This window comes from Netta rufina (assembly GCF_964035555.1).
Source record: "Netta rufina genome assembly, chromosome: 12".
NCBI classification, from domain to species: domain Eukaryota; kingdom Metazoa; phylum Chordata; class Aves; order Anseriformes; family Anatidae; genus Netta; species Netta rufina.
The window spans coordinates 15547296-15558994 of record NC_140135.1 but is presented as its reverse complement, the minus strand read 5'-3'; the positions used below and the strand labels follow the sequence as shown (position 1 = coordinate 15558994).

General features: G+C 54.3%; 1 protein-coding gene across 1 annotated transcript; it reads left to right on the top strand.

The window, feature by feature from the left end:
• Positions 1-1216: 1216 nt before the first annotated feature.
• Positions 1217-8980, top strand: TNMD (tenomodulin; the record flags this gene model as incomplete). The annotated part of the gene is given in 8 exon segments (XM_084294177.1): positions 1217-1234; positions 1237-1344; positions 1484-1618; positions 4497-4637; positions 5562-5663; positions 7613-7766; positions 8503-8675; positions 8771-8980. Coding segments are annotated over 8 exon segments (1041 nt in total).
• Positions 8981-11699: the final 2719 nt, after the last annotated feature.

The following is an 11699-nucleotide window of genomic DNA, read 5'->3' as shown; positions in this document are numbered from 1 at the left end:
CAAAATATTTTAGATGTTTTTGAAGGCTGACTGCGATTGCTTTCCATTAAAAAGTTATTTTTCTCCTCCAAATAACCTTCTGTCTCTCACTTGTCAATACGACTCCCTTCTGCTTTTGGCCTCTCAAATATTAAAGCCCTGAGTATTTGCATTCCTGTGGGCTTGCTGCAGCTTCAGTGGGGAGGGGCAGCTCTGGTGCATGCCTGCCCAGGGCCCACAGCACCAGCACCAGACCTGGCCTCACTGTGCCATCCCCATCGCTGCCATTTCTTCCTCTGTTTCTCACCCAGAACAAAACTCAATGCGGATTTTCATCCTTTCGGTGCAGTTTTAATTAGCGCATGATGCTCTCAGGGCTTTTATTAGCACAAAGAGCTCAAAAAAACAGTGCATGCCAGCTCCTCCGCACCAGGGAGCCTCCTTCCTGTTCAGACCAGAAACTTAACACTGGAGTACTGAAGCTTGTCTTAGAATGGGTTTATTTCCATGAAGAAATGGGACGATTTCAACAAATGGAAATTGTTTCCATACAAAACTATTTAGTCAGGAAATTCCTGACTAGGCTGACTTTGGGGCAACGCAGGAGCTGCACAAAGTGAGTGTGGGGTGCCAGACCCCTCCGTGGGGAGAGCTCAGGCTTCCCACTGTGCTGCTGAAGGGGTGCTCACACATGCACGCACACACACGGATGTTTGTGCACGCCTGTGCATGCAAGCAAATGCACATACCCAGATACGCACACCCATGCAACACATGCCCATGCACACACATGCAGGCACACAAAAATGAGCACATGCCCACGTACACCCCTGCACCCCTGCTGTGCCCACAGATCCCTGCCCTGCAGGGACCCATGGCCCCAGAGCCCCCGGGAGCCCCCTTGCACAGCCCAGGTGCATCCAGCAGGTCGGTGCAGGGCTGGGAGCAGAAGCAGGAGCAGAGCTTAAAGGAAAAGCCCCGAAGCCTCAGCTGGGACCCCAGACAGGGCTGATGGACACCAGACAGTGGAGGTGAGCGCGGGTGCACCTCCAAAACGGTGCAAATCGCTTGCACCCTGCAAGCTGCAGATGCTCCCTCTCGCCCGCCCGTGTGCCCAGCCGCAGCCTCGGGAGCCAGGAGGGCCTCCAGCGTGGTGCAGGGGCTGGGGCAGGCAGCCTGCGGGGGAAAGCTGGCTGCAGCCGTCATCGGAGCCGCAGAAACCCAGCCTTCCCCCTGCATGTGCAGCCCAGAGCCTCTGTAACTCCACCTCGGAGCCGGCTCGTCCTCGCGCGCAGGGAGCAGCCAGCCGCGGAGATCATGGGAGGGACGTCGCGGCTCGGCCCCGAGGAGTGCCGCTTTCTGGACGTAAGTTCACGGCGTGCTTCACCGCGGGGCAGCTCGCGACCCGGTGTTGGCGAGCGCGATAAGTGTCTGATGTGCGTGTACTCGCCCCTCCGTGAACGGGTAGCAGCCCTCTGGAGATCGCTCTTTTGTAATTAATCAGGCAGAAGCATCCAAGACCCGAAAGAAGACCTGCAGCAGGTACAAGATCTGTGGACTGCTCTTCAGCGTGCTGGTCATTTCTCTGATTCTCATATTTTTCGGTGTCAAATACCTCTGGAACCCAACACCCAGAAAAGTAAGTACGACCTCTCGGGTCCAGCGTCTCAGAGCTCCGCTTTCCCCAGCTGGGGCTCTTCCCCTACTCGCTTCACTTTTAACTACACCCTGAAATCCAGGCACGTTTGCAGAATGGCTTTGCTTACACCGTCGGTATTTGTGGGAACTTTTAAAAATCCTTGTATCATTCATAACTAGCTTTTACTTTCTCTGGGCTGGCTTTTTTCTCTGTCCCCACATTCCTTCCCTAACTGACAATTAAAGGGTACGGGAGCTGTGCCATGAAGAGTTAAAGTTACTCTATTTCACCGGCAGCAAATTTTATGACAAGTAAGAAAATATTTTCCATTTCATTTCAATTATCTTGCCAGAAACCGGTGGAAAAGTCATTATGCCACCGCATAAAGAGGAGAGAAAGCCAGGACGCAGTGGTGATTGATTGTCATGGATTATATTTCTTACTTTAATGTGTCTGCAATGCGAGGGGACGGTGAGACGGATTAGCTTTTGGAGAGGGAGCTCCTGCTAACTGGATTGTGCTCCTCTATTCCCCGCTCCCAACACGCACGCTGATAGTCGGGCTCTGCGTGCCCAGGGTCAGTCAGGAGGCCCTGGGGTGCACCTCACTTTGGGATTTTTTGCTGAGTCCCAAGAGCGGCGACATCCCCAAAACCCCCATGTGCATCCCCTGTCCCACAGCGGCATCCCCTCTCTCCTTGCTGCCCTGTGGGCCCTCAGGCGCCAGAAGCTTTGTCTTTTTATCAGCAAGAAGAACAAAATACCGAAAATCAAAGCAATAAAAGCCATATGTGCGGCCAGGCTCCTGCCAAGACGTTTATAAAGTCTCTACTGTTCCTCGAAAAGCACGGTGCGTGCCAACCGGGGGGAGGCTGCTAACCCCAGCCCCGGGCAGCAGCGGTGCGGGGGCGCTGGCCGGACATCAAGGGAACATCGGGGGGTCGGGGCAGAGGGGTGAGGCACAAGGAAACCCCAGCGCTGGCCAAACGCAGCGTGGTTGAAACCAGCAGGGACGGGGCTGTTGTTAGCAAGCGATGAAGGGTAGGGACCACCCAGGGCTCACGAATGGTCATTTACCCTTTCGAAACGAAGCCGTTTAAGGGAAATGTTCCTGGCGGCAAGGAGAGGATGCTCTTGCATCGAAATGACCACGGGGAGTAAGAAAAGTTACTTTCAGGCTCTGCCTGTGCTAGCTTGGCAAGGAAAGAGACGCTGGGGGGAGTCCTGCTCCCAGCAGCTGAAATGCCAGCCCTGGGCTCCCATGACCTCGCCAGTGACTCTGGAGAAGGACGGAGGGGTTTCATTGTTTCTGAAAGCTTTTCTGCGCCAGCCCTGATGGGTGGGCAAGGGAAGGGGCAGGCAGGGCAGCAGTTCCACCAACCGGCCCTTATTCTGCCAGGAAATCAGGATGGAGAGGCTCAACATCACGAACCAAAGGGAATTGAACTCTTTAAAGAACAAAAAGCCCTTTGAGCTCCCTTCAAACATCCAAAGAGAGGAGAAAAAAAAAAAAAAGTCTTAAAGAATATTTCCTCCAATATTTCCTTGGCCTGGTGCTGCCCTCTGCACGGCAGCATCCCCTTGGCAGTGCTGCCGCGTGCGGAGGCGGCGAGCCTGCTAGCAAGGGCCTCGTCGTGTCCTCGCAGGGGGACATATTTCAAGGACTGGCAAGCAAGAGTAATTTTTAGGCCTATAAACCATCTCTCCAAGCAGCAGGGAGCTAGCCAAGCCCAAATGGGTTAGTTGGCCACAGTGCTGGCACGAATAATTCTTTGTAAATGGAGAGGAACTTGAGAGTAAGGTGCCACCCGGGATCATACCCTCCTATAACTGATTTATGGCACTGTGTGCAGTTTGTCAGTCAAAATGGGCAGCCTTCCAGCCATTTTAGGCTTTGCACTACTTCTTCCATACCATAAAATCTATTGACATATATATATCTTTATAAAAGCCTCCTGCTGACTAACAGGAGATGCTCACGACTGCCAAGGAACATATCATTCTTCAAATTTTTACCAGGGGCAAAGGTACCCCGGTAGTTACTGCATTGCACAGCTGGGTCCTGCACCAAGCCTTCTTCCAGCAGTTGCAAAATGGGGGATGCTGACCCTGAGAAGGGTTTTGCACAGGCCCATTGCTTCCGCATGCCACTGTTTGATTCAGGAAAGGAGCCTCCCGTAAGCCCTCCAGCTCTCGCTGTGCCAGCAGGATCATTGCTGTGCTTCAAACAGCACCTGCCACTACTCATCCTTTAAGGGTCGGGCATCCGCAGAGACAGGAGGGCTGCCAGGCTTGCTGAGCACGGTGAGCACCTGCGAGGAGGAGAGGGCTGCTCCCTGCAGCTCCCGGTGGGGACGAGCACGCCGGGAAGCAGGCTGCTAACACCCTGCAGCTCTTCAGCAGCCCTCAAGGAGGGCTTTGATCCGCAGGTGATCCCTGACCTCCTTGAGGCAGAGGGAAGCGCTTCCCAGGGAAAGCAGAGGGCACAGAGCAAGAGCCATGAGATGGGGGTGCGGTGATGGAGCACGCAAGCCAGGGGTACGATGATGGAGTAAGTGAGTAAGGGACAGGGGAAGGCAAAGTCCCTTGGTCAGGGCTTCAATCCAGCCTGTGTTGTAAATGGGTGTGGGATGAGCACCTTCTCCCAGCCTCATGTCTGCCCGCTCCTATTCAGGTGCCCCATTATCCCACGGCCAACCATAGGTCTGGGTGTTCAAGCTGCAGCCACACACACTTGGCCCCATGCTGCCCTTCTTCCCTGGGAGCTGCCTGTCCTTGCAATATCCAGAAAATTGTCCTGGCTCCCTTTGGGAGCCCGGGTGCGGGGAAGGCTGTGAAAACTAGTGGGGGCTCAGCCGGCGCGTTTTTGTCCTTCACAGGTCTATGACGTGGAGCACACCTTCTTCAGCCATGGTGAGAAGAAGAAGATTGTGATGGAGATTGACCCGCTGGCCAGGACAGAGACCTTCAGGAGTGGAAATGGCAGTGAGGAAATCCTGGAGATTCATGACTTCAAGAACGTGAGTGCAGCAGCATTTGTGGTGGGAGCCCTGCCAAGACCCCGGCCCCTTGCTAGAGAGCCCTTGGGGATGCTCAGTGGGACCGGGCCTGGCACCCCACCAGGAGGGGACCCAGCTGGGGCCACATGGGTGCTTAAAAACACAACGTGCTTAATAGCCCAGCTGCAAGAGGAGTGACAGGATCCCTTAGGATGCTGCGGTGTCGCTGGAGCAGGCCCCAGGACGGTTTTGTTCTGCATCAGGGAGAGCAATGCCTATCTGCAGGCTGTCTGGGCACCCTCTCAAAGGAAAGGAGCTGTGTGCCTACGTAAGCTTTCACAAGTATTTAATAGCAGCGTGGTTCAGTTCCAATGAAATACATTTTAAAAGCAAGACCTAGTTATTGGATTTACCCTTGCAAAGGAATGCAATCATCATAAATCTATCCAAATCCAGTACATTTGTCTGTCTGGAGAGCATTAAAACATTGTGACAATGTTGTAGGCTCTCTCTGAAACCTAATTAAAATTTGTAGGGAAATACCCTGTGCAGTGACATATGGCAAAATTTTCATCTAATAGCCTAGCAGGAACTGAGGGCTGAATGTTCATATAACCATAATGGTCAAACACTATTCTGCATATTTTTATTTATGTAACTAGAGCTCATGATAGTAATAAGGAGAAGGGGAGCAAAGTAGAGTTTTATGACTATCCGCCTGAAAATATTTGTAAAAAGCCCAATTCTCCCAAACCATAAAATACAATATCCCTTAGGAGAACCTGTTAGTACATCTTAGCTCTGCTGCTGAACAGAGTTTGCACAAAAACATCAACAGGAAAAATATGACTAAACTCTGATCCAGCTGCACTCCCTGTAGGATCCTTTTATTTACCCTCCTGCTTTGCCGTGACTGCTTGCCTGCTCTTTGTTTTGATGCTGCAGGGAATAACTGGCATCTTCTTTGTGGGGCTTCAAAAATGCTTCATCAAAACTCAGACTAAAGTCATACCTGAGACTACAGAGGCCAAGATCCCTGAACTCGAGGTACGTGAGTAGAACAGCACGTGGATCTGCCAGGCACCCCGGCAAGGCCAGCGCTCCCCCTGCAGCCCCATCCGCGCCAGCCTGCCCGGAGAATCCGCAATAAAGAAATAACGAGCTGTGATCGCTTCATAAAATTATCTTATTTCAGAGGATTGCTTCTGAAAACAACAAGTCGAAAGAAACGGGATTAGGCAGCCAACAGACAAAAACCTCTCAGCACAATACCGAAGATCAAGAACAATAATCCTGTTGTAGTCAAAAGGTCGCAAGACAGCTCAGGATTAGCAGACACCAAAAAGTCAATCAAATTGTTTTCTCCAAGAGCTGAGCCTCCTGTTCTCAAGCAGAATGAGGCAGAAGTAATGAATTTAAAAGAGCAGCCGCATTGAAGAAATGCAATTTGGGAAAGCGCTTCGCCACTTGCATACAGCCCAGCCGAGCGCTGCCACCACCGTGCTTGCAGAAAGCCCTTCTGCGCCAGGGAGAGCCCCAGCCCTGCTGCAGCAAGGTGCACGCTTTGTGCGTGGCATGGAAAAAGTGTGTGTGGCATGGAAAAAAAAAAAAATCCATATTTTAGCCCCATTCTGCCAGTGCAGGCTGACGTGCTGGCTCGCTCCCCGGTGCATGGGGCAGGAGCTGTTCGGGCCCCCTCACCGAGGCTGTGGTGGTGGCACAGCCCCACCTGCCTGCTCCCAGGATGAAGGCCGATGCCATTCCCCCTCCCCAGGAAGCCACTGTACATGAAATGCCGGCAGAACATGTGTTTAAAACAAAGCGCGTGCAGGAACATTTCCCTGAATCATGACCCAAATTCCGAGACACAGATTCTTTGATTATGCCATAAGAAGCTAATAGATCTTTTCTGCTCCCATCACAAAACGGATATGACTGTTCAATCTTTAGCAGAACATTGCCCCAGGTAGAGAGCTGAGATGTAAAACCCAGTGAGATAAATGTAGATTTAGGAAGTTCCATTTCTTCCGGGGAGCCTGGCTGCCTTTGGAGAAATTGGGAAGCACGTGCTCGGTATCTTCAGCAGCAATCTCTGCTCTCTTCCCTCCCCTGGCTCTCTGCAGTTTTGAGGAGGAAGCACAAAAGGAGGCAAACCCCTCCACATGAATTGGGAAAACATACCGGTGCTGGAGCCCCAGCGCTGCCAGCTCTTTTAGGCCACCTTGCCAACGGGACGGCTTTCAGCAAAGATGCTGAAAACGACTCAGAATCGGTCAGGTGTTGCTGGCTCTTGACTAAGACTTCCCAAAGCCATAAGGGAAAATTCTATAAAAGAGAAATGCAGCTCCAGACACCTTCTGGAGAGAAAAATGCCATTTGCCAGCTTGCTCTATGGGCTACCGCCACCAACATCCACCGCGTTGCCTTGGCAGATAGCTCAGCGCAGACCCATCCAATAATCTTTATATATCTCCCTCCCCAAGTGCCTGCCAAAGCACACCATGGAATAACGCACTGGCAGAGACATGTGGTATAAATTACAGAATATGGCCGTGCGAAGAATTTTTGTGAGGAATAAATTAAAGCGTTCGATCACAAAATCAGTAGCAGAAGGAGAGGCAAATTAAGTAGTAAGAGCAAAGCAGAGAGATGTTTTAATCTTTGGTTTTAAATGAGCTGGGGAGCTACAGAAGGCTGTTCCAGATGGTGGGGACTGCAAAGGAGAAGGCTCCTGCAGCACAGTGAGCGGAGCGAGGGGAGAGCAGGGCGGTGCTGGCCAAGTGTGGGCAGCAGGACAAGGCCCATGGCAGGGCTTCTCCACGGGGACCAGCAGGTATTGCACACCCAGCCGGTGAGCACCCTGACCTAGGGGCTGAGGCAGACAAATCTAGCTGCTTGGCGGGGAGGGCTGCACTGGGGAACGGAGGAGAAGAGGGGCACAGCGGTGCAGAGAGGGTGTCTCACCACGCCGGGGTGAAATCTCACTCTTCTTCCAGGGAGAAGAAATCACCACCACCTACTTTGAACAGTCCATGGTCTGGGTGCCCGGCGAAAAGCCCATTCAGAACAAGGAATTCCTGAAGAGCTCCAAGATTTTTGACATCTGCAGAAATGTGACCATCTACTGGATCCACCCAACGCCAATAGCAGGTACAAGGAGCCATCTCCTCCCTGAAGTGCCACACAGGTGCCTCAGGACCACCCCCCCGTGTCCCCTTTCTCCCTATCCCTGCTCCGACATGGTGGGAACCCATTTGCTGTAAATCTCAGACATGAGCTCAGTGCTCGCCACAACCATGAGAGAACATGTCCAATGTAATAACAGTGTGGGCTGACGTTTCTCTCTGAGAAGAGTTTGTCTGTATCGGCTCCCTGCCGCCCCGCGCTTTGCAGAGTGGCCACCCTCCTCGTAACGAGGCAGAAAACCCCTTTGTACCTGCAAGGAAGGCAGCGCTGCTGGAAACTGGGCCGCCTAAATTCTTGTCACCGCATGAACATCAGAGCAGGAGCAGACATCCGCATCTCAATCACACAACGGGGTTGCCACCTCCAGCTGCTCACCACACATCCCTCGCAGAGGTTGTGGCCTCTGAGATCCACCGCCGTAATTACCCGCTCTCTCTAGCCGGCTTCTATCAGAACGAGCTAGTTTAAAACCCCTACCAAGAAAACTCTGCTCAGCAGAGGCACAGCGCCCCATCCTGGGCGGGTACCAGCCAGCTCATAAGAGCAGGAGGCAACGGAGTTAGATCCGGGTTGCTGGTTGAGCCGTTCAGGTCAGGGTACTTTCTTCCTCTTCTTATGGTACCAAATTTTGGCAGAGCCTGCTGTCTTTTGTCCCCCTGCTCCCTGACTATTGACAACAGCACTTGAGCTCTTCCCACAGCTCCTGAGCTGGCCGACCTTGAAGGGGCAGAAGAAGAAGACCCAGAGCTGCTCGTGGACAACCAGAGCTGGCTGGACGGCGGGGGTGAGCAGGAGGTGGAGAAGGGCGCACAGCCTGCACCCAAGCGCCGGGCACGGCAGCTCACCGAGGAGGACCTGCCCGTCAACGACTACGTGAGTGTGGGGAAATGCATGTCGGGGTGCCCTGTTTATACTCCTGGGGTGCCCACGGACACCCTGGCCACGCTGATGCTGGCTCTTCCCGGCAGACGGAGAACGGGCTGGAGTTCCACCCCCTGTGGGACGAGCGAGGCTACTGCTGCGCCCAGTGCCGCCGCGCCAACCGCTACTGCCGGCGGGTGTGCGAGCCCCTCCTGGGCTACTACCCCTACCCTTACTGCTACCAGGGCGGCAGGGTGATCTGCCGGATCATCATGCCCTGCAACTGGTGGATCGCGCGCATGCTGGGCAGGGTGTAGCACCCAGCACCCGCCTGCCTCCCCGCGAGCCACCCCACTGTGCCCTGATGTAGTTGGCACGCTGGTGGGCACCTGCTCGAGTACCACAAGCACGTGAGCCACCGGCCACTGGCCATGGCACCCTCCCCGAGCAGCCAGCCTGTCCCTCTGCGTCCTGCACGGCTCCCGAGGGGCGGGGAAGGCTGCGCTCGAGCGCGTCGTCGCCACGCTGAGCGGCAAGAGGCAAACAATAAACGTCTTGTATGAGCGATTGCAGAGAAAATGGAAAGTCGTTTAGTCTCAGTCTGTGATGCTTAATGGGTCTGAGAAATGATCTAATTGCTCGGCTGCCTCGTCACGAGCATCTGTAACTCAGGTACTGGGACTGCCAGTGCTTGCCTCGCTGGGAACGTGCTGAGGGCCCTGCCGTGCTCCTGGCAGTGCCGGCAGCTGTTCAGCACACACTGCTGAGGCTCTGGTGCGCTGGGGTGTCTGGCAGTCACTGGTGACAGTTCCCAGGTGCCACCAGCCCTCAGGGAGCACCAGACAGTGCAGCAGGGCAGGCAGAGCCCCCTGCACACAGCACCGAAAACAGAGCCAGCAAGGAAACGGGTGGCCAAAGTTGGAGGAAGCCGAGTGCTATCAGCTGTCCCCCATCCCAACCAACAAACAGGCAAAACCCAAGCTGCAGGATGCAAAAAGTAGTCCTTGAAACTGCTGCTGCACTCACCAGGACACTCAGCCTTCGTGGCCAAAATCCCTAACTTTGTTCCGATTCAAGCCACCCAAAACACTTGCTCCAGCAAAGGAGGATGTGCACCAGCGAGCAGGAGGTGCCAAGAGCTCAGCCCGGGTGCTGCTAGAGGCTGGTGCAGCCCCCCAGGACCCTTTGTCCCTGCCTGTCCCCAATTCTTGTGTTCTGCTCCCCATCACGGGGCTGGCCAGCAGCCTGCCACTTATCCAGCCCCGGGCAAACACACAGCTCAGGAGTGAATTTATTTCCTTCCCTCTGTGTATCAGCAAGGCTGTTAATAGGCTTAGACAAATAACAAGAAAACATCCTCAGGTCCTTTGGCAGCTTGGCTCAGCTCCCCAGAGCCCTTTGCCTTGTTAGCCAAAACGTGTCCAAGGACCTAGGTCGCCCTCCAAACACGGGCCTGAGGCACAGGCCAGCCCCACACATCCCCCTAAAGCCTTCCTGTGGCTCACGGCCCCGGTGCTTGAGCCACATCCTGAGTTTTCTCTCCTCCCTGGGAGCCGACTGCTGCCAAGCGCCTCTGACGTCCTGTGGTCGTCACCGGCCAAAACCCGCCCTGTGTCACCGAGGGAACACACGCTGTGTCCGCCCCGCTCATCAGGAACGTGTGTGTCGTCCGCGTGGGGCAGGGCACAGAGCTCCCCGCAGGATTTCTGATCGTAAGAGGAGCGCGGGTCACAGGAACGCCCGGGCAGGCAGAAACGAGCTGAGCTGCCTGCTCAGCCGTGCGTGCAGGAGGTGCAGCAGGGCTCCCTGCACTGCCATCCCCGAGGACACCAGCCAGCCTCGGGGATAGCCAGGCATTTGTGACAAGTCTCCCTGTGTGGGGATTTCTCTATTAAAGGCGTTTCTACAGCCCAGCAGCACAAGCAGAGCAGTGTTTCGCATGCACGTCCACGCTTACATGCATGCCCAGGCAGGTAAAGCCCCAGCAGGGTAAAGGCAGCTCTGCCGAGCTAGAAAGAGTTCATTCCAGGTTTGCTTGCCTCTGCACAGGTTTTACTGAGGAGATGGGTGTATCCAAACACTGCCCAGCTTCTCACGTGTCCCTGCCCGGTCTCCATCCATCCATTAATTGCATTCGGCCAGTCTCTCCACTGCTGTTCCCATGCTCTGACGCACTCTGCCTCGCCTTCCAAATCAGCGAGGCTCTCAGCGGCCAGCCAGGCGCTGGCACCAGCTTGATTTATTCAGCGAGGTTAAATGAGACGCAAGCATTTCAGGGTGTTCCCCTTCAGATTCCTCCGTCAGCAGTGAAGCTGCCCCATGCCTGCTCCGCCGCTGCACCACGGGGTGCTGGGGCACCTCACCCAGCTCAGGAGCAGCTCTTGCCCGTGGGCTGGCGATGACAAAGCGCTGCCACTCATACCCATGGCTTCATCCCACAGCCCTTGCAGGTTTGGTGCTTAAGAATTGAAAACACCCCGAATTCCATGAAAGGGGAGCTTTCCTGTGCTGTCTCAAAGCCCTGTGTCCAGGGCAGCGATGCCTAGCTCAGCCAGGCAGACACTCACCAGTGACACTGCGCAGGGAACAGCGCTACCAAGCTAACACAAAGCTTCCATCCGTGTTTCTCCTGGCTCGGTGGTGCTGCAGCACACTTTGCTCTGAGCACAGGACAGCTGAGGATGGACACGCTTGCACCAGGGCTGAACTCCGGCCTCTGCATTCCTCCACCCGGCTCCTGGGCTGGGATGCTGAAGGCCTTTTGCTTCAGCAGAGTTGCACAACAGTTTTTTTTTATGAGGAAAATTCAATTACAAAAGTTATTTGTAAGCCCAAGTGCACCAGTGAGCATTTGAGAAACATGAGCTGCATGGCCCAGAGCTTACCGGCTGGCCTGGGGTCAGCAGATTACCTTGCAGCTGGGTTTTTGCTGCTGCTTGCAGGGACTTGAGCAGAAGAATTTCCAGGAGATTAAATGAAAAGGCCGGGCAGTTTCATAGAGTAAAATATCTTAATATTTATTGTGTCTCAGGACAA